Raw genomic sequence first — 27232 nt, forward strand, 5'->3', positions numbered from 1 at the left:
CGGTTGTATAACTTGTTGTCTTACTCATCATAAGTTAATTCTCTCAACCTTCCTCTGTCATTTTAACTTCACATTACCAACAAATGGAAATACGAGTGTATCGACGGCGCCACTTTTCTCACATCTGAAGATACTGGACAACACGAAAAGATGTCCTTGCCCGAGAGGTAAATTTTTAAAAATCTAAACAAACAGAAAAAAGGGATATCCATCTATTTTTTCTCTGCCATTATTCATTGTTCCAGTGTTTATATCTATCTATCTATCTATCTATCTATCTATCTATCTATTCCTCTCTCTCTCTCTCTATCTATCTATCTACATTCTTACCTGCTTTTCTCCTTCATATAAACACACACACACTCTTTTCTAATTCTATATTCCACTTTGCTTCTCTGTATACATCTCCCTGCATTCCTCCCTGTCTCATCTACCTATCTATCCACACATACATATTCATACACACACACATAAACACACTCAGACACTCACACACATTCGCCTCAGTCTATCTACATCTCTGTCATTTCCTCTTCGTCTAACTCTGCCGCATATTTCTGACATACATCACAAACATCTCTGCAAATATGCCCTCTTTATTCACATAGACACACAATTTATTATTTTAGCCTACCATCGTCTCTTATTCATCCACTTTGAGTTTATGTTTGTTCTTGCTAATTCTTCTTATCTTGTTGCCAAATGTTTCCAACGGAAATCGCCGATTCTACTTCATGTTCCTCCCTCACACTTTTCACAACTTTCTTCCACACACGTATACAATCATACACTCATTTTCTTGTTGTATGTGTGTGATTCTGGTGTGTGTGCGAGGTGAATTTGAGTTGATCATTCTCTCTTTCTTTTTCAATCTCTGAATTCATTGAGATCGAAATGTTTACATTCACACACACACATACACACAATCACACATTGTCTGTATGGTATGTGATATGTGATTTTCGCGTGTGGGAACTGAACTTAGATTGATCGTCCTTTCTTTTCTCTGTCTCTTTCCGAATTCTTTGAGGATATCAATATTTATACATACAGAGACACACACACATCCACTCGTCATGTGTGTAAGTTTAGTGTCAGGGCGTGAATTTGGGTTGGTATCCTCTCTCTCTCTTTCTGAATTCATAGATGACATCAAAATATTTACACACACGCACACACATTGGTTTTATACCCTCAATGTAATCATACTAAATTCTGTTTATCCTTATCCACTATCCCCCCACCATTTCAGGTGTTTCTTTACAAAGCGAACCAAGGGAATGAATTTAGAAATCAAAGACAAGCATCCATTTTAGGACCGTTGTTATTACTAAAATCTATTTCTCTAGAGAGTCTTGAAGGAAGTGATGATGAATTTAGAAAGAATATTAACGTATCGCACACATCTTGAATTACTCTTTTTAACTTTTTAAACACTCTTCCATCTTTTCTCTTCGCGAATTCTCCCGTGGAAATATCAGGTGTATTTTCGATTGCCATCCCACTAGGATGGGCGAAATCTGCACAACCAACAAACGGTTGTGTGAATTTTGGGTGTTCAACTTAGCTGCCATGAAGTTCTTACTAACGGCTTCTAGTCTAATGTCTGGATATGTGTATGCATGTCATATTTATGTATTTATGTGTGCTTATTCATATATGTGCGGGTGTGTATGTACTTTACGTATGTTATATATACGTGTGTGTATATATTAATGTCTGTTGTTTTATGTCGAGTTCTTTATAACAAAAAGAGAAAAGAACAATTTGATATTAACGATTTATTCAAAACTTTAGTAGTGGACATGTTTATTAAACTTTTACAAAGAAAAGATTGACTGCGACTGTGTGTGTGTATGTGTGTGTATATATATATATATATATATATATAATTAAATACACAATTGAAAGAGCTACTAATAGTTTAATGCGATATATATATATATATATACTAGCAGTATCGCCCGGCGTTGCTCGGGTTTGTAAGGGAAATAACTATAAAGCATTTTTAGAGAGTTATAGCCAAAAAATAGCAAAAAAATGGAAAAAAAATGATGGTAAATTTTTTGAGAGTTAAAAAAGGTGGAGTTGCGTCCCCTAGACGGTCTGTGGTTTGGGTTTTTGATTCTCGACCCCATGTCGAATTTATCGATTTTTTTCAGAACTGGGGGAACTTTTCAAAATTTTCGCTGCGTTAGTTTTGAATTATGACATTGGGCTATGTGTGTGTCAAGTTTCATCAGAATCGGTTGAAAGCCGTGGTCAGAGTGAGGGTACGAGAAAACAGACACACAGAAACACACACAGACAAACTGCCGTTTATATATAGAGAGATATATATATATATATATAGTGAGGGAGAGATTTATTATATAAATACATATATGTATGTACGTCTGTTTATACGTATGCATACGGAGTAAACTTCTATATTTTGCATTCTTTATCGGCTTGGCAAAACTCTTCGACAGGGTTCTAAAGTCTGTAATCTCGTGGTCGCTAAGGAAGCTAAGAATAAATGTATAGTTTCTGGAGGTCAGACAAACTATGTCAAGAGGTACAGTTGCTGTCATCAAAGTGAGGATTAGCAGTGAATTCAGCAGCGATGCAGGCATGTCTGAGTCCTCAGACTCAGTCAGTCCTCCGCCCTTTATATATTTTTTGTAGTTCTCTAGGCCATAAAGAGGGGAGTTTGAGAGCGCTGCTGCGTGAACTATATGTTAGTGACCTACTTATAGCAGAATTTGTAGATGGAGAGAAATTTTAGACTTGCAAACAAAATCAAGAATCGTAAGACCTCAAAGTAAACTTAGTAAAGATTATAGTTTTAGTAAATAGGAAAGGTGGCAAGACCCTGCTGCAATCAACGAAATGACTCTGCTTAGTATGTAAAAAAGGAATTGGAAAATGATGCACAGAGGTGTTGTGAAACCACATGAGCCTCGTATGTAGTAGATGCACAAAAGTTGTTTATTAAACACAAAATAAATTCCATGAAATTCTTGGAAAGCTCACTTAGAAGTAGTTGAGAGCTGTTGTTACCTAGGTGACCTAATTTGCAGTGGATGTAGCTGTGTCAAAAGCATAGTAGCCAGAGTGAGAACAGGGTGGACAAACTCAAGGAGCTATTACCTCTGCTGGCCACAAAGTTGTTTTGTCTCCTAATGAGTGGTGCACTACATGATATTTGTCTATGATCTCTGATGCTGCATGGTAGTGTAAAGTGGACACTAAATGCAGAGGGAGTGTAAAGATTGGAAAGGACTGAAGCAAGCATGCTCTCCTAGATGTATAATGTTAGTGTGTATAAACAATAAAGTATAAATGAACTGAGAGAAAAACTGATTATGAGGACTTACATGTAATATGTAAAAAGAGAAGACTGCATCTATGGTCATGAGGTACGTTTGGAGGTTGACTGCTGCATAAGGAAATGCTGATAGCTAAAAGTAGATGGAAGTTGTGAAAGAGGGAGACACAGGAATATATTTTTTCTTTTTTCTTGCTGAATCTCAAGAAAGATGCAAACTCTGCAAAACTGGTGAGATTGATGCTATTAATGTTCTGCTAAAACCTTTACAGGAAAGACTTGAATTGGAAGGACATTCTGGAGGGCTAATGTTCTGGGGAAGAAGGATTGGGATAAGTGGTTAGATATGGGACAAAGTAGTGAAAACTAATTCCAAGATGCTGAGCCTCACCAAAAGGATGAGGATTGGTGATATGTGATGCTGGGAAAGAGCTGCCTACTCATGCAAGCATAGTGAAATAAATGTCAAAATGGCTGTGTGATTAAGAAGTTTGTTTCCCAGCTGTGTTGTTTCAGGTTCAGTCCCACTGCATGGTATCTTGGGCCAATCAAAGTCTGATGAGTGTTATTTGGTAGAAAGAAGCTTGTTGTATAGTAGAAGACATGCTCAAGGTGTCACACAACTTGGGTATGTGTCTTCTAATGTAGCCCTACATGGATCAAAGCTTTTTGGACTTGTTTGACAGAAACTGACACAAGCTCATTGTGAGCGAGTGCATGTGTGTGTTTCCTTGTCTTGACACTACGTGATTGTTGTAAAGGAGCATCTATTTTGTATAAGCACTCATTCATTTCCAATCTTCTGTGAAAACATATCTGACCTTGGGGAAATATTACTTTGGAGACAGGTGAAGGTTGGCAACAGGAAGGGCATCCAACTGTAGAAAATCTGCCTCTGAATTTTGTTTGACCCATGCAAATATAGAAAAGTAGCCATTAAAACATTGATGATAATATATACATGTGTGTATCTGTGTTTGTCCCCTCTTGACAACCTGTGTCCCTGCAACTTAGTGGTTTAGCAAAAGAGATTGATAAAACAAGTACTAGGCTTAAAAGAAATTAAGTTTTAATGATGAGGACGCTGTCATGTATGTGTTTGTGTTTATATATGATGATGATCTCTCCCATCATTTTCAATGTACAAGGGTCTGACAACATGCAATTTCTTTGTCAGTTGAATTTGACATTTGAGATCTGCCAGCAATTTGTAAAGAAGCTTACAGATGCTGCAAGTATGAAGATTATGGGTCAGTGCAGACAGTATGTTTGCAGCCACTTTTTTCCTTTGCCTTGCAGCCCTTAGCTGTTAACATATATGAGCACCAAATAAAACTAAGTCATTGGGGAGAAGTGTGTTTGGAATGGTAGAGGCATACTTACCCTTACTGCTGAAGAAAAAAGAGGTAAGGAAATACTATTATGAAGGGTTGTTGAATGAGTGCAATTCATCGGAAATAGTGGGTCTACCTCATGTTGACCCAACAGAGAGACCAGTGATTCAAGTTAACAGTAGTATGGTAGATAGAGAGGTTAAGGATATGAAGGCAAAGAAAGTTGCTGGTCTATCTGATGTCATTGCTGAGATGTTTCAAATATCTAGTGTTTTATGGTGCTTAAATAGTTAATTTGGTAATACAAGAAGATGTCATATGTCCAGTGACAGGTGCAGTTCACTGTTACAAGGGCAAAAGAGATGCATATAGAAAAGCAGTTATAGAGGCATTGATTGTGAAACTAGGTTATAGAGGTAATGGAAAAAGAGCATTATTGATTAGGAACAAAATTAGCCTAGATGAGATGCAGCTTAACATTATTCCTGGAAAAGATACCACCGGTGATCTTCCTAGTGTGATAACTTTGAAAGTACTTAGCTAAGAGTAAACCAATATACCTAGTATTTATCTACTTTGGGAAGGCATTTGACAAGATACCACACTGTTATCTGCTGGCCACTAAAGAAATTTGGTGTAGTTGAATAGTAGGTGAGGACCATACAAGCTATGTATAAGGGTGCAGTTAGCAAAGTGAAAGACAGTAATGAGTTCAGCAAAGAATTTAGTGTGCAGGTAGGGTTCATCAAGGCTCAGTCCTTAGTCTCACCTGTTCATTATAGTCCTAAAATGGCTGTTTGTGTGACTTATATCCTGATGGTAGTACTATGGGCATGTGATGTGTATAGAGGATAACTGCAACTTAAGGAAGTGCTGAGCACTCTAAGTAAATGTAACATGCAGAGAAGGTGACAAAGGACTGTGTTGATTAGCAATACGTAGTACTGGCAAAGACATAAGCACTCACACATGCTTGGTGAAAATGGGGGAGGTGAGAGTATATAATATATATAAGCATCTAGGTCTTTCACTCATTTGTACAATCTATTGCTCACTTTGGTTGTTTGATACTCTCTCATCTCTCTATTATTGCTTCTCTTGCTCATTACCCAATACCACTAAATGAGACTTAATGGATCTGTCCATATTCATTGATCACCTCTCTATCATCCCTTCCATATCTCACTTCTCCTCTTCTGAATCACAATGCCCAAGTAATGAGGGATTGCATCAGATCTTCTGGTATCTAATACACTCCTTCTTTTACTCCTGCTCGCTACTAGTTAGCACTCTCCTCCTTTCCTCCTTAAGGTAATACCTTTATTGACATCCATCTCTCATTAACCAGTTAACATTACCTGTCTTTGCTGCTAACCTCCATACTTCTGTCATACTTTATTGACATCCGTCACATTCTGTTACCACCACCAATTCCTATAGCTATCCATCAAAAACTCTCTCTTTCTCACCAACGAACATGAAGCTGTGTTAGTGTCTCTCTCCCATCAGGATGCCTAAGTAATGAAAGATTGCATAAAATGTGTTGGTATACTATTCTTCCTCCTCTCACACTCTCTCCTTCCATGTTGTCTACTTCCTGCAATGTGCTTATCCCAAGCAACTGTTGATGTTGCATGCTATTACATCCCTACCCTATTGCCTTGAACTTGCCTTCACCAACTACTTTCCACCCAACAGCTCTTAAGCACTATAGCCTACAACACTTTTGTTTCTTGTTACCCCTGTTGCCTTTCTTATTTTGTCTGAACACCTTCCTTCAGACACGACTGAAATTTGGGTGGCTTTCTTTCTGATCTACACCCAACTTGGATCCTTTGCTTACATTGCAACATAGATCGTGTTGTCCATGTTGCTACCAACTTACATTGAAGTCAACTATTCATTTATGAACTGCATCATTTGCACTTCCAAAAATGTCATTTACTGCTATAAATGCAAACTCCGTTACTTACCATACATAGAGGAACCAGGTTGCCAGTTGCAGCTCTCTTTAGCAAAAACTTGCGGGTCATTTGAAACTACATCAGATCACTTAGGTTTGTAGCCCTCCACTTCACTTGCCTGGTCACTCCCACTTGCACCTTGCATCTAGTCTGGGGGATTATACCACATCATAGTACTCTCATTTCCTGGCTTTGTCATGAACAGCTGTTGATCTTCCACTACAACATATGTACTCTGCTGATATTAACAAGTGACTTGCTTTCCTACTTGCCCCACACATACGCCATACCTCTCCCCCTTTTTTCTACCTGTATGCCAACACAGCATTTACACATACACACCATATCATTTACCTTTTGTATCCTTATATTAACACGCCACCATAGATTCACGCTCTAATCTATGTTACCTTGCATGCATGTCATACACATCCTACATGTTCCCCTTTTGGCTCACATACATACAAAAACATTTTTCACATATATTTACTCCACTCGATCACATACATTCTCTTTGTCTAAGTTTGAAAATGCAATAAGTAGCAATGAGTTACTAATCTCTCTGTAGATTGAATATTTGTACTCTTTTTGTGAGGAAGGTCTGACAGGACTAGAAACTGTTCAAATCAGTCCTACTTTTTTCTGTCCAAGGAATGATCAAAACCTCTTATAACCATTCACAACAAAGCTATAATTATTCTTTACAAAAATGCAGCTAATTTCTGCCAGAGAACAATTTTTATCTTAAGGTTCCAAACAAACAATATCAGATTGTATATGTTCAAATTTAGTTGTTTTTATTCTGAGGTTCCACCAATATTATTTTAAGCCATTGGTCATATGTTCACCTTCGTTCATTGGTTGTTATTTTGTTTTTTCTTACTCTATTGCAGATATCTCTGGCTATCACATCATGCCTTATGGGAAGGTAGTATCTAGAGGATATTCTCTCAAGTTTGTAATGATATGGCTAATGTCTTCAGTATTATTTGCGTAGCTTACCTATTTGTTGTCAGCTGATGTTTTTCTGTCTTTTGTGTAGAAGGTATTTGGTGGGGTTGTCTTGTTTTGGACTGCATGGAGGTAACATTCAAAGTGAGCTGTTATAAACTTGTTGATACTCTATACTAGGCTTTTAGTGTGGTTTATTTCCTCTATGGTCTGTGTTCTTATTTTTTTCATTTCAAGTAGTTGTGCACAACTTTCTCGGTGAACTGGTTTATTTTTTTTTATTTTGTTGTGTTAATTATCATTTTGCCAGTGTTCCTTGGAAAGAGATCTGTGTTATCTTTTATTTCATGTTTTTATTTTTGTGTCAAGGCATAAGCATGGCTGTGTGGTTAAGAAGTTTGCTTCCCAACCACGCAGTTTCTGGTTCAGCCCTAGTGCGTAACACTTTGGGCAAGTGTCTGGGTTGACCAAAGCCTTGTGAGTGAATTTGGTAGACAGAAACTGAAAGAAACTTGTTATATGTATGGATATGTGTGTGTGTGTATATATATATATATATATATATATATATATATATATATATATGAGAGAGAGAGAGGCAGTTATGTGGATAAACAAATTAGATACATCAAATATATTATCCTGGGCATGAAATACAAAATATGTATATATCTATACATGCAAAACGAGAGAATGCAAAAGATGGGGAGTTTCAGATGATGAATTTTTGAGTATAACTATATAGATATTTATAAGTCCAACTTAGATTACTAATGACAAAAAAAAAAGGGTGCGGTGGGGGGGTAGAAGAAAAAGTGTTATAAGTCCAAAAGCAGTTTCTGGGGGCTCAGCAGTCTGTAATAATGTTGATAGATTTAGTTCATCACAACATGTGTCTGTATGGATGCAATTAACATTAGATGTGTGTGTGTGTGTGTTTGTGTCTTATCTTGACATTCCAGGATAGTTGTAAATGAGTATTACTGTCATGCAAGCAGTGTCATTCATTTCCAGTAGTCTGCAGAAAACATGTCTGGCCTTTGGGAAATACTTCTTTGCTTGGAAACAGGTTAGGTTTGGCGAGAGGAGGGGCATCTAGCCATAGAAAATCTGCCTCAATGAATTTTGTCTGCTCCATGTGAGCATGGAAAAGTGAACATCAAACTTGATGATGATTGTAAACTTGATAGTTGTTAGATGAGCTATTTTTCTCTGCTAGAGTTGTTGCTTCAGTGTTATAATACATGTCTTTTCTGGTGTTAATTCAGATTTAAGCCATAACCATCATCCTTTTATGAGAATTATAATCTGTCTACATATCCATTGATGTTGAAATATCCAGTGACACCAAGCAATTAATGAGTTCTTGCATCCATCTTGCTCAGTTTTTGTAGTTACCAATTCAGAAGACCAAAAAAATAGGTGTCATGAATGGTACCAGATGAGGTATTAATTTCCTTTTCCCCTACTTGTCAATGGCTCCATCATTCTCAATGTTCTCATCTAGTTCAGGATACTTGTGATTTTAGATGGCTGTATTGTCATACTATTCATGTTTTATTTTATTGTATTTTATTTTTTTATATGATACAAGTTTTCTTTATCTAGTCACCAAAAATGCATATTTTAGACTCACTAAATTTCATATTAATTCTTCTTTCCTATTGAATTATGAAATCCAATTGTTTTGTTTGTTGTGTCTAATATTTGGCTCATACATCTTCAGGTCATCTCCATAAGAAAGGTAAGAAATGTTTCTGCACTCAGGCTATCAATTTCTATGAACACCATGTTTTATGAGCAGGTATGATAACAGATTTAATGAGTAGAGTGATAAGCTACTGCTCTGCTGGATACCATTTTATGATTTTGTATAAATGTCAGATTTTATTGCTTTGTTTTCACCTTTGATAAGTGGCGTGCCAAGTTCTTGGTCGAATAGTAGTAATAGTAGTTTCTACCAGTGGCTAAAGGTAATCTTTAATGATCCACTGCAGTGTCTTTATGTTGATTAGTAGCTACTTTGTGCAGCACCACACATCTTTCTCTCTCCTCATCTTGCTCAGGTAATATAACATTGTTGGTGGCACAAGAATATTATGAGAACAGGTCGAGGCACTAAATATATGTATCTCTTACGTATGCTGTTCTGGCAGGCTACTAGGTGTTAATTTATGTGAGTGTTGATGCAGGCATGGTTGTGTAGTTAAGAAGCTTGTTTCCAAACTATGTGGCTTTGGGTTTGGTTCTGCTATATCCCCCACCCAACCAAAATAGATATGGTAGAAAGAAACTGAAAGAAGCCTGTTGTATATATATGTGTTCATTTCTCTTTTGCATATGTGATTTTATTTTTGTTCTTCTATATAAATGAAGATATTTCCTTCATTTTGCTACTTTTCTTTCTACGAAATGAGAAGATAAATTACGGAACTGTTATTTTAACAAGTTGTGGCTATTTATCACCTGATGAGACACATCTGCACCACCAGATGCTCCTGAATCAGTTGTTAAGTGTCACACCTGTGAGGGACCAATGCCTGATGTGTCGAAACAATTGTTATGATTAATAATAAATTCTCGTATATTCCATTTTCTGTCCTTCATTTACTCTACATCCTATATATATATATTATATATATATATATATATATATATGTGTGTGTGTGTGTGTCTACCCTTTTCTTTGCATCATGTGATGATAGTAAATGAGCATCATCGTCATAGAAGTGATGTTGTCTGTTTCCAGTTTTCTGTAAAGAACATGTTTGACCAGGGGAAAATATTATCTTGCTTGGAAACAGGTATGGGTTAGCTACAGGGAGGACTTCTAACTGTAGAAAAACTTATCCAGGCAAATTCCATCTGACCCATGCAAGCATGGAAAAGTGGTTGTTAAAACAATGATGATAAATGATTAACAGATAGCTTCGCTTAGAGGACTGAAAGATTACTTATTAATACAACCTTTTTAGATAGGGTTGCTACCATTTGGTTTTAGGCTTTCAGAAAATCAGAGATCCAAATGCCTGACTTTCATTATGAAAACACTGACATGACAAAGATTCTGTGTGGTTATCTCATCAAAAGCTTTTGTAAAATAAAACTATTTTCAGCTAGATGGATCCGGATAGCAGAGTCTTCAGAATTTGCTTGTGTTGTAGAAGGTGTTGAAACAGTTTCTTCTAAGGCAGAATGTGTTTGATGTTGTTAAAAAGCATCTATTATGAGGGGATACTGAAAAGTTCCTGGCTTTGGGTAAAAGAAAATACTGGAAGATCAGTTAAGATTTTGTTCAACATATTCCCCTCTCAGATTCACACACTTATTGCAGTGGTCCTTCAGTTTTTCTAAGCCCTGTAAAAGAACTCAGAAGGTTGGGCCTCCAATCAAGTCTTTTATGATACTCTTAAAAGTCAGGAACTTTTCAGTGTCTCTTGTAATCCTAAATAGTTTACTATTTTTTCGCATGTGATTATCTCTGGAACTTTTAAAGATGGAATGTAAGTGATACAGACCTGTAATTATTTGTCTGCATCCTACTGTCATCAGTCTTGAAATAGCTCCAATAAAGTAATTTCAAGGATCTAGCTTGGCTGACTTTACAGGATTTTAGTGGTGAAGTTGGATAGCCATCTTATCTTGTAGCTGAATTTATGTCAAAATAGCATATTAATTTGATTATGTCCAGTCTGATTAAGTTTATATGAGTTAGATTGCTGTGTAAAGTTATTGTCTGGTATGATATAGCAAAATGCTCAGTATGTTGCTCCCCTCCTCTCTCTCTCTCCCTTTCCCCCCTCTCTCTGGCTGAGAAAAGATGTTTTTGTATTGCTATTTGAACAGGTGATAAATCTGCAAAGGAATGTTCATATGTGTGCCATATTGACTCTGAAACAGACTGAGTTTTGAACTCAATACTAGAGACTTTGCATGCATTAAGGTAAAAAGTCTTAGGATTTTATTTTATTCACTAAGCCACTGAGTGTTCTTTGATCTTTCCTAGTCATAGAAGCCTAGCAGTGCAACTTCAATGATTTTATTTTTTAAGAATCTTTTCTTGAATTTTTTTTTTCATGTGAATGCTGGATTATTTAAGCTTTTAGTAATAGTTGAGAGTTTCCACATGAGGATTCACCTCTTCCTGAGAATAGTATGTTTTATCAACATTATCATCTGCATTGTTTCAATACCCACTTTCCATGCTTGCATAGCTTAGACAAAATTTCCTATGGCTGGATGCTCTTACTATCACCAAACCACATCTGTTTCCAAGTAAGGTAATATTTCCCCCAGATTTTCAATCATGAACAACATGGTGGCTGGACATGTTTTTGTAAAACATTGCAAACAAATTACACCACTTGATATTTATTTAATGATGATATTTATTTACAATTAACAGAGTCTAGAGAAGAACACACAAACACTCCCACCTAGTGTATGTGTATATATATATATATATATATATATACAACAGTTTTTTTTTTCAGTTTCCATCTACCAAAAATCATACACAAGGCTTTGGGTAGCTTAGTGCTATTGTAGAAATCATTTGCCTATGGTGCTACTCAATGGGATTGAACTTGAAACCAAGATGGTAGAAAGTGAACTTCTTAATCACACTTCCATTTTGGGTGTATAAGGGTACTGTTTTTAATATTTTTTGTTGTAAGGCAGCGAGCTGGCAGAATTGATAGCACATCAGGTAAAATGCTTAGTGGCATCTCGTCTGTCTTTGCTGCAGAGGTTGTCTTTGCCTTTCATCATTTTGAGGTTGATAAAATAAGCACCAGTTGAACACTAGGTTCAATGTAATTGACTTTCCCCCTTCCCCAAACTTGCCGGCCTTGTGCCAAAATTTGGAATCAATATCTCTGTAGAAAAATTCATTTCTCCTGGCTAAATTATTCAGAATTATTTTACCAATCTACTTGATTCTTGATTGCTTTCCATTTACTTTTGACAAATGGAGGTTTGTGTAATTTGCAATTTGTGACTGGGAAATTCTTTTCAATATTGTATATTTGGGAGTTCAGTGATTTTAGGATATGAAGAAGGGCATATTTCAATGAACCAGGATTTCATTGTTGGGGAATATTGGATTTATTGTATTATGGTTGTTTCTGAGTTGCATTATCAGTTGATGAATAAAGAGGTTTTTGTTCATTTGTTTTATATGAGGAGGGCGGATATGTATCAGAGCATTTTTTTACAGATGGATGCTCTTCCTGTTGTTAACCCATTCCTTTTTTCAAGTAAGGGATATTTTTATTTTGGTGGTCATGCTTGAAAGTGCAGAGCCACAGTGTTGGGATTTGTTGGCACAGACTGTCAGCATAACATCACTCACTTTTGTTCAACACTTTCTTGAATGTACACTGAATGTAACATTCATTCACTTACTCTCTGTCTCTTATGCACATACAAATATATATATATACATTTATATATATTGTTTTTATGTCCATTTCTCCAAGCTTGCATGGGTTAGACAGACATGTTATTGAGGCATTGTTTTACAGCCAGATACTCTTTCTGTCACTAACACTTAAGCTTTTTCAAGTAAGGGTTTCTTATTCCTCTCGGTTTCAGAGAACTGAAGAAAGTGGATGATTTGTTGACAAGAACTGACAACAATACTGCTACTACATCACAGCTTTCATACTGTGAAATGTAAACAAATAAATACACACACACACACACACACACACACACACGAGTGATAGAGGACAAGTCATGTGAGAGAATAAGTAAAGGGTCAGAAGGTTGCAATAGAGATGCATGATGGTAGGATAATGGTTGATGTCAATGAAGGGTGATGCAGAGGACAGGGAATGTTTGTTTATATATTTATATACAACTTCTACCATCTGGAACCTGTCTTTCTTTCATTTTCTCCTCACTGCTTTTCCACCTCAACACTCCATCTGCTGTCTATGACATACCCACTTCTCTCTTAACCTCTAATGTCTCTCTCCCTTCAGCTTCTCTGGATCTTCATCACCTTCTTTCTTTTTCAATCTCATGTTCCCTTTTGCATCTTCCGCACATAGTTACCTCATTAACATGATAGTGTTGGATCACTCTTACATAACCCACTCTTCCACCCTTCTACCTCATCTCCACCTCTCCCCTCTCTCTCATTATAAAGAGAGTAAAGTATGATGAGAGGAACATATTCATTGTTCTTATCATCATATTTCACCATTGCATCAATTTTTCCTAAAACCATAATCTGTTCTTTTATTTCTTCTTTCAGTGTGGCAGTTCTTTAGTCTTGCCTGTTATAAGGTAACCCCACTAGTGCTGGTGCCATGGGAAATGAACGCAATACACTCTGTAAAGTGGTTGGGGTTAGGAAGGGCATCCAGTTAATTCCAACCACTTTGCTGCCAAAGACACTAGAGCACAATATGGTCATCTGATATATTGAATCATATCAAATCATCCAGCTTATGCCAACAAGGAAGGTGGACATGAAATGATAATGATGATGACTTGTATGTGAGAGTTATGTATAAATCTCTGTATGTATGTACATATGTGTGTATGTGCATGTGTATGTATATGTATATATGCATGCATATGTGTATATATATGTAGTGAAGGTGCATGACTAAGTGATTGAATTATTTGACTCGGGATCATAAGGTCATGAGCTTGATACCTGGTGGTATGTCATGTCCTTGAGAAAGAGACTTTATTTCATGTTGCTCCAGTCCACTCAAAAATGTGTAGTACCTATATTTCAAACAGCCAGCCTTGTCACATTCTGTATCACACTGAATATCTTTGAGAACTGTGTTAAGGGGTATGTGTGTCTGAGGAGTGTTCGGCCACTTGCATGTTGATTCCACAAACAGGCTGTTTGTTTGATTGGATTAACTGGAACTCTTATTGTTGTAATTGATAGAGTGTTGGTCTTTATGTATATGTATATATTTATGCATATGTGAACGCTTGTACAACATGATCTCTATGACTAGTATCTAATGACAAGGCAAAGTTAGATGACCAGTAATCATGTGAAGACACAGGATTTACATCAGTGTCCCCCTCCTAGAAGGATGTTATGACTACATCTAATGGTCCCTCACTCCTAGTGGTTTTACTGTGTGCCCTGACACCATCCAAGGATATTTCAGATGATTGTCATAACATATGCTCGTTAACCCATTACTGGGACCCTGACAAGTACTACTACTCTGGGTCAGAGTAGACCTGGGAACTATAATAGCATAGAGATGGTGCCCTACTCCTCAGAACCCTGGAATGCCCAAATCAGAGCCCCCTACCACATACAGTTTATCACTATATATTCCAGTGTTCTCGAGATGTGTTTTTATGGTGACCTCATTTGTGATACCATCTACTGAAAGTCCTCTGCCGATGGGAGAGTGTTGATATGTATAGACATAACCAGTTGGAAGTGCACAGTAAGTTACAAGTTCTGTCTGACACCTATGCTTCAAACCACGATATTGAATAGTCATCTGAGAGGTCATGGTCAGAAATGCTATCGACAGTGAGGTAGCACAAGAAGACTGCAATCATTTGTGAAGACGGAGCAATCACCATGTATATACTTATATATATTTATGTATATGTATAATAGCTTATTAATCTCTCCCACACATATTTTCATATCAGGTATCAATTCTTCTCCAGTGTTCTCTGTTGGTCAGATGTTCTATGTTTCCCTATGTCTGTTGTCAACCTTCAGTTTCTTCTGAAATGTTAGACATCATGTGCACCTGGCCTTCCTTTTCTTCTTCAGGTTTGTATCCATCTCAGTGCTGCTTCAGAATACTAAGCCTCTGGCTGCTGCAGGTTGCGATCAACCAGTTTAATTCTTTGTTCCATTACAGGTTCTTGAAGTCTTTGCAATGATTCACTTCTTAAGACTTCTTCCTTTCTGAAGTGATGATGATGATCATCATTTAGTGCTGACCTTTCCATGCTTGCATGGGTTAGATGGAATTTATTGTGGCAGGTTTTCTACAGTTGGATGCTCATCCTGTCCCCAATCCCCACTTGTTTCTGAGCAAGGTAGTATCATCCAATAACCAGATATGTTTTTCATGGAAGACTGGAAATGAAGAACAACAAATAACATCACTTGTGTGACAGTGATGTTCATTTACAATGATCAAGGGTACAAGCTTCTTTCAGTTTCTATCTATCAAATCCACCCTCAAAGCTTTGGTCAGCTCACAGTTATAGGAGACACTTTTCTAAGATGCGATGCTGGGGGACTACATGATTGGGAAGTAAACTTCTTAACCACACAGCCATGATTGCATCTATAATGATCATAATACGAAATTTTTCAAAATTTTATCATGCAACCTGATGAAAAACGTCTTACTCTTTGGTGATTTCCAAGGTTTTGTTCTACCTATTGCCTATATGAAACACTGTTGGTTATATAATAGTATTGCACAGGCAAATCTTTTAGGTAGGTGTGTAGTGTATACACAGAAATTTTTGTATATATTCATTGAAATATTGCTGTTGTCTTTCTGATTCAGTCATTGGACTGCCATGCAAGGGCACCATCTTGAAAGGTTTTAGTTGAATAAATTAACCCCGTCGTTATGTTTTTTTTTTTTTTTAAGTCTGGAACTTATTCTACTTATCCCTTTTGCCAAACTGCTGAGTTATGGGGATGTAAACAAACCACTGGTGGTAGATGTGAGAGTAACAAAGGGAGGATAGAAGTATATGTAGACTAAACATCAACATATTGATTGGGAGAGATCCAAATGTAGATATTACACCCTAGTCTCGTCACCTTAATAATTTTTTATCCATTTACAAAAAAAATTTTTAATACTTTTATGGTTTTGGTAAGTTGTTTTTGCCACAAAGTGCAGGCCTTTGTCAGCTCCTTTGTTTTGTTTAGTTTCTTGAGATCAGTCTTCATTATGTCATCCTGTTTTTCTTGACCATCCTCTCCCACAGGTTCTATTCATTTTGAACATTTATCAGTTCTTTATGCAACTAACATCCACTATATACACCAAATGCCTATACCAGCATTGTCTTCTCTCTTGCACACTTCACCTGCTTCTTATATTCCATTTTTCTCAGCTTATTTGTGCATTGTCATTCATGTGCATTAATATTACTCATCCAAAATAGCGTGCTTGCCTCGATTTCTTTCTATCAAGCACAAATCCTCTGCATTTGGAGCTCATATCTTGCTACCATGCAGTATCACACTCTGTACCCAAGCATCATGCAATGTACTTTTCACTCCAAGAGAGAAAGAGATAACCCTTTGTTACCAGCAGAGCTAATTACTTTCAACACTTTTCTGCTCTATCCTTACTCTGGTAACTGTAGATTCAGAACACCTACTACCACTGTTAATTAAGTTACTTAGGTAACAAGACCTGTTAACTGTTTCTAGTGAGCCTTCCAGGCATGTGCCACATAAAACTGCCTGTACACCTTCTGTATCCCTAATTTTCACCTAGTACACTGCATGGAATTCCTACATACTCCTTTTCTGTACAAGCTCGACCACCTTTCCAACAGCTGTCAGGTCCTGTTTTCTTTGATGTTAACTAAAACTTTTAAGTTCATTTTGGGGCATCTCAGTTCTGCTTTAATACCTCTTAAGGTCATTGACAAAGTGTGAGTGTGTGATATGAATTTTTCTTTTCACTGCAAATTCTAACATATGTTCTTTTTCATAAGACTTCAAACCAGTCATTAACCAGGTTTTTTTGTTTGAGTTACAAAAGTTCGTGGGATTTGTGAGTCAGTGTGTGCAATTAAGGAGTTGTATATACTTCTATTCATAAACGTAATGGATGTACATGTCTCTTTAGTACATATGATGTTTTGCAAACAACTTGCATGTGCAAGTGCTACCAGTCAAAAACTCTGCATACCGGAAGCCAGCAAGTGTATGGGGTCATCAGGAGAGAATGTGTATCAATGCGAACCGGCCCCCCTCATTGATATGAGGCCCCACTTGCTAGATCAACTGGTTATCAAATAAACCTCAATATTATAGTGAATATTTACATTTCTTGTCGATATGACTTTTGAAGATCCATGGGCACTAAGGTAGTTGGAGTGGGCGGTTCACCCTGAGTGGCACCACTTTTGGGTCTGGTGGAGGCAATGCGTGTTTTTTGTGGGGCCCAGCGGCAGCAAACTGAAGGGCCACTCCGGGCAGCACACACTTTAGCTACGTTAGTGTCCATGGGGCAAAAAAAAAAAAATCCTTTAGTTGAGAAACGGGCATGGGATGATGACAGAAAGAGCATTCGGCCCTAAAATCCTACCTCAATCCATGCTAGCATTTAAAAACGTTGAGCGAACGAAGCTACCTGTATATATGTCTGTATACATGTGCGTGTGTAAGTTTATTTATGGAAATATTGGGTAAATTTTCTCATGCATACACACTTCATATCTATGTTTATACATTTTATTTATAGATGTACAAATGTGTGCATTTGTAATAAACTCCTTCATCGCATCAACAGTCGGCAATTAGAAAATAAAATGTGAATGAATAAATATCTATGTATAAGACAAAAAACCATTGGTTGAAATAATTCCTCTTCATTGGCTCCCGTTTATGGTGTGAGAAATTTTGTCATCTTAATTAGATTCCTCATATTTCAGTCGGCACCAAACTCTCCGGTACCCACCAATATACTCCACCCCTCTTTAAATGTCAACTGAGTTAATTATATTGACTTCTAATATCGATAAATCGCTGGGTTTATACTCAAATTATATTTCCATGGTCTTTTGGACACTTTCCTCAGAACACTTGAATTAATGTGTGAATGAAGGAAAGGTGGTCTTCATAAGACAGGTCATTAATGGATCCTTTTCATTATTATTATTGTAGTGTAGACAGTAGTTTCTTTCAGTTTATTGTTAAATCTTTATCTCTCTCTCTCATTCTACGTTTACTGTTGAGTGGACTCTGTTATGTATTTACTGGTCACCTATCTATATTAGCAGATCACTTATCTGCTATTTCCTGTCAAGTTCGTAAAGTAGCTGTTACCGGTGAGCAAAGTAGGAATCGAAATAGCCCACTTTCATACATGTAAGTACACGCACACACACACACTCTGAGATTTCAAATCGCACTTTACAAATGTATATATGTATATGAAGAGATAGAAAGGGAGAGACAGAGAAATCACTGCCGTGCTGTTTAGTTTTGGGCGTTATGTTTTGGTGTATTACTATTATTATATGCATTTTTTTATGTTCATAAAGCTTATAAATTGTATCTATAACAAAGCATCGCATATTTCATTTTTATAGAATATATATCCTGTTGTTTGTCCTTGGACTGAAATATTTTTGTAGCTCACACCCATCACTTACTTCCTTTCAAACAATACCATTCATATAAATGGTATGTATGTATTATATATACATATATATATATATAATTTCGACGTTTGTGTCCTACTCTAAAATAAGGGCACTTATTGAAACAGTTTGTGTGTTACAGAATGTAACTGATGTTAGTTTCTAAATAGACAGCAGCTTCCTTCGCTATGTGAGATGCAGACTCATAGTCTGTAAGACTTTAGAAGTTCTATTTTTATTTATTATTTAAAAAAAAAATTATCCTATATCTTCTATCTACTTTTCCTTCCAGAAATCGTTGCTGATAGCAATAGCCGACCTCTGTTAATATACTATTTTCTTTCTTTTCCTCCACAGACAACTGTGGCGTTATTCATTTCTTTTATAAAATATATTCCCAAAATTACTCGTGACTTTGCCTGCCTACCAACTGAAAGATTTCAGATTTTTGTAACTTATTATTTTGTTTTCGTACATAAATCGTCTCCCAGTTAATATATGTGCCTTTTGCATGTTACTTCGCTCATTGGTGTTTATGTTTTACTTTTCACAAGTTTGTGTCCTTATTTATATTTCCTCTTTGGAATAATCTTATTTAGTGTAAATATAGTTATATAACAGTTTAGGAAAACTAATTGACGTTAATACGCCCTCCTTCAGTTTTATATACCTTATCACTCCCCACTTCAAGTATTTGTAATTGTTTGACAGAAGAGTTTGATGGAATATTGTCCAGTTCGGAAAGGAGTACCTTTTTTTTTTCTTTTTTCCGGGGTGATGTTCGTACAATGTTAGACATTCCTTGTGGTAGCTGCTCCCTCAGAAATAAATTATATGCTGGAATTTGTCTGGTTGTCGGTGATGGTTTCTTTTCACACTTGTTAATGTTGGAAAACTTCAGATTTTCATTTCGTTTTTGTCTCTGTCTATGTCTAAAATCTCCCTGAGATAGCATTGTGTGTGTGTGTGTAGTTTGGAAAGCGTTAGTCTTGTTCGCAGGTTATGATTTGCCCCACATATGCATTGCATTTTGTTCCCAAGCAAGCTTCTATTTTCCCCTTCCATCTTCTCTTTCTTCTTCCCAGCACACAAACAATCTTGTGTAAACACTACTTATAAACGTTAACACTGGGATAAAGACCAATCTTATTGCAAGATGATCATAAGAGAATATTCCTCATTCGTAGCTAACAGATTAGATGTTCAATGACTTGATAATCTGTTAACAGTATCATGGGATGTGTACTTATTTCCTGCAGTGAGTGTTTCAAAATAATTTTTTTTTTTACTTGATAAGAGATGCAGCCTTCCAGTGTTCTCCTTTATTTTAGTTATCTGAATGTTGGATGAAGCATTTGGATTGTTACACCGATCTTGGGAAGCCAAAGGACCTTCACAAATGTCTCAAAGAGAGTTCTTTGTTGGGAATGTGAAATATTTAGTAAAGAAGTTGATTGCAATGAAGGTGATTTGCATTGAGTAGTTTAGATATTGGTGACATTTGAGAGCCATTGTAATAGTTATTATAAGAGAGTGGACATACAGTGGGTTATGAATTAAATTGTAGGGGTTTATTGTTGTTGTTGTTGTTATTATTATTATTACTTTTTTGTACTGACCTTTTGTATCAGTGATCAGCTTGGGTCAAGGGTTGGGGAACATTTTAACTAATTACCCCAAAATATATATATTTACGCCGACGTTACCCCCTTGATTTGAAAGGAAGAAAATCATAGATTCTTTGGATTCAAAAAGTCTATTGAATCTATATGGAGAATACTATTATAGATATATAAAAAAGTATAAAACAAATGCGATAAAATAAATATCCTCATTATGAAACAAGGATCCTTTTAGAAACTTAGAAACTTTGGAGAAATGATGTTTCATTTTTGTTACAATTACATCAAAATTTGGGCATTTTAATGTCAGAGCAATTTGAATACAGTTTTCGGGGTCCAATCAGTTACTCTTTGTTTTTATGTTCATTAGAGTGGAAAGATCCTTGTTTGCAGAGGTAGGTTGTTGCAAATGGTAGCAACATTTTGACTGCTTCCTCATGCCAGAAGAAAAATTTCTGTCATAACAAGGAACACTTTTTTAAAAAATAATTTTACTTATGTCTAATGAGTCCTCATTTCCTTTAAGAATTTCGTTTTTATTCCACTTAGGGTAATTTATCCCGGTTCGCTGACCTCTGGCCTAGGTGGAGAAGCAAAGCTCCAGCTCGAAGTATTTTGTAAAGGATTAGTTGTTTAGGGTCTTTAGTAATATTTGACTCAAAAGAAGAAACCGAATATTCTTTAATACAATTTCAAATATGTTAAATGTAATGACCTAATTAAGGAATTAGTGCATTGCTATTATTATAGGCTGCTAAATATTAACTTAAAAGTTAATAAATGCTGGCATTTGTAAATGAAGTTTACAGGATAATTTATTCATATTGCCTTTATAAGGCATGCTATAAATCTGAAAAAAAAAGTTTTCTTTCCAGTAAATAATTAGTTCTTATTGATAAACTCTATTGTAGATAGCCTTTATCTTACTTTTCTTTTTAACTACCAGTTTTAAACTTTGGACAATGACTCTAAATTCAATAACATAAAAACTTATCAGTTTAGTGTTTTATGGGTACAATATTTTCTCTCTGTACCTCATCGTTTTGTAAATTATATTTAATTATCTTTGATTGATAGCAGTAAATCATTTCCAAAATATTTTTTGTGTTTATCTTTTTCCTTTTAACATTAATTATAGTTATTTGAAAAGAAAAACAAGTAAAACAACATATACAAGTTGTGTGTTTGCGTCTGTATTAAAATACTTTATTAGGGAAAAAGCCATGCAAAGTGGAAGAAGGATGACGTAGCTGTGTGGTAAGTAGCTTGCTTACCAACCACATGGTTCTGGGTTCAGTCCCACTGCGTGGCACCTTGGGCAAGTGTCTTCTACTATAGCTTTGGGCCGACCAAAGCGTTGTGAGTGTATTTGGTAGACGGAAACTGAAATAAAGCGAGACTTTATTCCTTCGTTAAATAATACAGTGGACAAAATAAAAGCATCACGAATTCTGGTTTTTTTGGTTCATCCATCGTTTGGATAATTCGGCACGGGCTGTCTACATGTGCTGCGTTATATTAATTTTGTTCAAGTGATTAACGGCAGGAAAATAACATGGCTCACCTTCATGACGATCATTCAGCCCTCTTCTCATAGATAATTTGTTACGGCCATTTATAGAAAGAGGGTAGACTCCAGAGTACATTCAGATTAGTTGTTTGAGAATGTATTGTGCGCAATATCTTGATATCATGTAATGGTTGTAAATGAGCATCGTCATCATACAAGCAATGTAATCGTCATTACCTGTTTTGGAAACAGGAGATGGTTGGTGACAGGAAGAGCATCTGGCTGTAGGAAACCTTCAAAATATTCCATCTGAGCCAGGCAAGCACAGAAAAGTGGCCATGATGATGATATTTATATTATCAGAATTAAAATTTTCTGTGTAAGGTAGTCATCATTGTAAAATAATGTTTAACTGTTTGCTATGGGTTACTGAGTTGATGATTCTTGTAAATGACATATCTGTAGGGTACTGTTGATGTGAAACTTAAGCATATAATTGTGAGATTTTTTTCTTATTGGTTGTTTATGTTCATTTCAATTTGATGGAAGGGACTTTGCCCTGTTCATGGTCTTTGCAGATTAATGTGGTTACTGTAACTCTTGTACAAGTAGTTAGTCAGTGGCTACGGGAAAAGGGAAGAGAATTCCGGGTGGACTTTATCAGAAGAATGGACTGAATGTAGTGGTTAGTGCAGGTCCTGGGCCGTTGGACACATTATATGTGATGAGAAGAGACTTGAGTGAGTTGAGAATGTCCAAGAGGAAGTAGTATGTGACCAGTCAGATGTGAGGAGCAGAGGTCATTATAGTTGTAGTGGTGGTAGGAAAGGTAGAAAGAGGGAACAGCATATCTGTAGGCCAGAGGTTGGAATGTCTGTGTGTCACTTTAGGCCAATTAAATGGCTAACTTTTGGGTGTGGTTGAAGATAATTGTGTGTAGCATTAGCATCATTTCAGATGTAGAAGCAGTATTCCATTGTTAATGTCACCTAAGCTTTATAAAAAGTTAGTAATTGCTTGGGACCAAAAGGAGGGCCAACCTTTGCTATGTCAAGGATGTGTGTTTGCTTGAAGAAATCGTTAGTAATGATGAGGTCCAGCATTTGTAGAAAAAATTGAGTGGATTCTAGCTGCATGCTCATGTTTTGGAGTGGTTGTGTGATGTTTTAATATATGTAGTTGTCTTTTTTTGTTGTTGAGGGAGACATAATTGGCATGACTCCATTAGGAGATGTTTTGAGCCAAAGCAGATTTGGTATGATGTGTCTAGCTTGCATTTGGATGACAGTTGTGTGCAGAAGGTTTGGGAGAATTGGAAGATATCTTCTGTGTAGGGATGAATGTTATTGCTGGTGATTGCAAGTAGGTCGTTGATGTATAGGACAAAGAGTGTGAGGGTGCAGAACTAAATCTTGAGGAACATTAGTGTTGAAGGCATAGTGAGTTGGAGCTCTATTAGTGCACACCATGATAGCACAGACTGACAGGAAGTTGCTGATTTGATGGTTAAGAAATGGATGAAGTCCACAAGTGAACCAGAAGGTTTGTGTTAGACCTTTCACAAAATTTCTAGAGGGTGAGAGACTCCTGGTGAGTGTCATCGGAAAGTAGGTCTCTAGTAGATCTGACTTTACAAAAGCAGTACTGGTAGTCAATTATGGAGTAAATTGAAGGGTTGGAGAAGGTTGATGTTAATGGTTGCCTCTGTCAGATGTTGGAGTGAGTGTGATAGGATTATGGTTGGAAGGGTCAGAGGATGTTCTTGTCTAAGAATGTAATATAATGTAGCATGTTTCTTAAGGTCTGGCACAATCTGGGTGCATTTGGCACCAAGCACTAAGGAGATTGTCATTTGCTTGCTAAAACTAAGAAGACCTCTTGAGCCCACATTGTGTTCATTCATTTGTCAATCACTTTACAGAGTATACTGAGTGTACTTTGTCATTGTAGCAGCACTAGTGAGATTGCCTTTTCATTTGCTTGAAGTTTTTCCATGTTGTCTATAAGTATAGATAAGAGACTGAGAATGTTTCACAAGCCAACTTTCCTCAGATCAGAGTTTCTAAACCAAGGTGAATTTACTCCTAAATGCTAATTTTAGCCTATCCTTTGAATAAATTTGCCGTTCTGAATTTGTACATAGTTTTTTCAATTGAATATTTTTTACAAAATCTGAAGTTGAAAAGCAAATTTAAAGTAGGCCTCTATTGTGGAAAAAAAATATTAATTTTTTTCTATCACTTTGGATTTAACAACTTGTATTGTTTACATCTTAATAACTGTGTTACTGATGTAGTCTAATTTAGAAGACAACTGTGTTTGGTTCTGTTATCTGTTCATTAGGTGCAATGAGTGAAATAGCATTGTGCTATTTTTACTGTCATTGTTATTGGAGCTTTAATATAATGTGTAAAAACAGAATTTTAAATTTCCTTTTTGTCAATTGTTTTATTATGGTTGAAGTGTAAACACAATTTATTGAATAAAAAAGAAAATGGGGGTAAATTTACTTCCAAGAAGTTGCCAGTGGGTAAATAGAAAAAAAAATGTTAGGGATCCTGTCCTAGATATGCTGCAAGAAAACAATGTCTGCTGTCCTTTCTCCTAAATTGCTTTTATTAATTACATTGTCTTTATATTTGAAATATTGCTATTTATTTAACCTTTTTGATATCAACCTCCTGGTTCTTTGATACATACTCTCAGTTTTAAAGTAATCTAAATTACAAACCTTCCATCAAAATTTCATGCTAATTTATGTTCCAAACACCAGTTTAATAATGACAATGTTATTTTACTAAATTCTTCCTTATTCTATTTTTAAAATTAATTGAAACAAAGGTAGAGTATTTCAACAGAAATATGGTAAACAAACGGGTTAAAACAGTCTGTTGCCCTGAACCATGATATATTACTATAACACTTATGGAGATACACTCACAAGCATGTGCGCACATGCACATATACATACACACACTCACAAGTACACACACACATATGTGAGTGTGTATCATTGACTATTTTCTTTCTCTGTCTTCCCTTCCTTGGACCTTTCCTTTTTCTGTATTTCTGACAAAGAGCTCTGCTCAAAATGTTAAATCCTCCTTTCTTTCCTTTCCTGAGCGTCCAATAACACTATACTTATTCCACGTCCTCGTGTTGTTGTGTTTTCTCTTTGTTCATGTTTGGATTAACTACACACACACATATATATATATATGGTTTTATTTTAAGAAAGAAATCCCATAATAATTTTCATGCCTACTACATGTTGCAGGCTTGATAGTTGGTAGCCTTAACCCATGAATAAAGATGTTTTAGCCACCAGTGCAGTGTTGAGTATTCATTCTCATTATTCAATATTAACATGTATGCAATTACACACACACACGCACAAACATGATGCTCTGCTATTTCTACTTACAAGGCATTAGTCAACTTGAGACTGACCCCAAAACCTTGTAGTTGGAAAGAAAACTTCTTAACTACACAACAATGCCTGTGCCTACACTGTCTCTCAGACACTTATTATTCTTCTGTTCTGAAAGGAATTCTGATAATTCTGTTAAGTTTCAACTTCCTGTTCTTTCTTACTTTATTGCATTAATTATCATTCTTTCGTTAATGTTGTTCTGTATTTTTCTCTGAAATTGCTTTTTGTTTACTCTTCCTAATAATCTTTTAGCTACAAGTGTTATGTATTTTATTATTCAATCCAAACTTTCATTTCTCCATCATGTATATGACCAATGCAATAATCTGAATATGTTTGGGATATATAATCATAGAATATGTTGGAATTAAAAGAGAATGTTTTGTAATCCATATGAAAGGCAAATATAATATTGATTTCAAATTTTGGCACAAGGCCAGCAGCTTTGAGGGAGAGGTTAAGTTGATGACATTGACCCCAGTGCTCAACTGGTACTTATTTTATTGGCCCTGAAAGGGATGAAAAGCAAAGTTGACCTTGTCAGAATTTGGTCTCAGAATGCTAAGCATTTTGCCTGGCATGTTAATAATACTGCCATCCCACTGTCTTGGCAAATATGATATTAAAAAGTGTTTTTAAGAGGCGGGCATAGCTGTGTGGTTAAGAAACTCACTTAGAACCATGTGGTTTCAGTTTAAGTACATTACACAGCACCTTGGGCAAGTGTCTGCTACTATACCCCTAGATCATCTAATGCCTTGTGAGAGAATGCAGTAGACAGAAACTGTGTGGAAGCCTTAAGTACTGGGAGTTATTCGTTTGACTACACTCCTCAAGGCAGTGCTCCAGCATGTCTGCTGTCCAGTAGCAGAAACAAATAAATGGTCTTATGTAAGAAATAATTGACTACATTCTATATGATGTCATTCTACATCTCTCTCTCTCAGTGCATCAGTTATCAAATGTACACTTTTACAAGCTTATATATGTCACTAGGGAAATATTGAGTGATGTGAGTTGGAAGAGGAATGATTACAAGGCAGATGCATATGCATAGAGTTGAAGTTAAATCTGAGTCAAGCTACTAGCGACTATTGATTGGATAGAAAAATTGTGAAATCTGGAGTCATCATTTTTCACAATACTATTGCTTCTTAAATAGTAATAATAGAGATCATTTACTGTTGTTACTCCTAAGTGGTTAATAGTAAATAGGTGCAGATATGACTGTATGATTACTTAAGTTCACTTCGCAAACACATGGTTTCAGGTTCAATCCCACTACTTGGTATTTTGACCACATGTTAAGTACTCTATAGCCTCTAGTTGTGAGTGAAATTTGGTTGAGAGGATATCATTTGGAAGCCTGTTATTATGTGTGTCTTTTTTGCATTGATACTTTATGGGTAGTGGTGATGTTTGTTCATGTTCTGCATAACCAATATATTTTCCTTCTTTGTGGTTCAGTAACCTAGTAAGAGTTGCCATTATGCAGGGCATCCAACTGTGGGATGCTGTCTCAAAAAATTCTGTTCAACCCATGTCAGCATGGAAAAAAGGAAAGCAAACATAAAAACAATGATGGTGATGGTGATGATGAAGTAGGAAAATAGCGTTATAATTTTATACTTTTCATTTTTGTCAAAATTCTATCTCTTAAAATAACAATTCTTACTAGAAAATAAACCCATCTTATATTTCCAAGAAAAACATTTTCCTTTCCCTATCATTTTGGGGTTTTCCATTA

At 36.1% G+C, this 27232-nt stretch overlaps 1 protein-coding gene across 9 annotated transcripts in view; it reads left to right on the top strand.

Moving 5' to 3' along the window:
* Positions 1 to 27232, top strand: part of LOC115211684 (rho guanine nucleotide exchange factor 11-like) — a 387012-nt gene that overhangs the window by 363 nt on the left and 359417 nt on the right. For 7 of the 9 annotated variants that reach the window (XM_036502748.1, XM_036502742.1, XM_029780328.2 and 4 more), the window contains exon 1: positions 1 to 167. This exon is cut by the window's left edge. In XM_036502748.1, coding sequence (XP_036358641.1) covers positions 151 to 167 — 17 coding nt within the window. In that variant the 5' untranslated portion in view covers positions 1 to 150. Of the gene's footprint in view, positions 168 to 7513; positions 7537 to 27232 lie in introns of those variants that run through there. The other 2 variants (XM_036502745.1, XM_036502746.1) reach the window with 1 other exon arrangement.

This window comes from Octopus sinensis, linkage group LG5, assembly GCF_006345805.1.
Source record: "Octopus sinensis linkage group LG5, ASM634580v1, whole genome shotgun sequence".
Taxonomy (NCBI): Eukaryota; Metazoa; Mollusca; class Cephalopoda; order Octopoda; family Octopodidae; genus Octopus; species Octopus sinensis.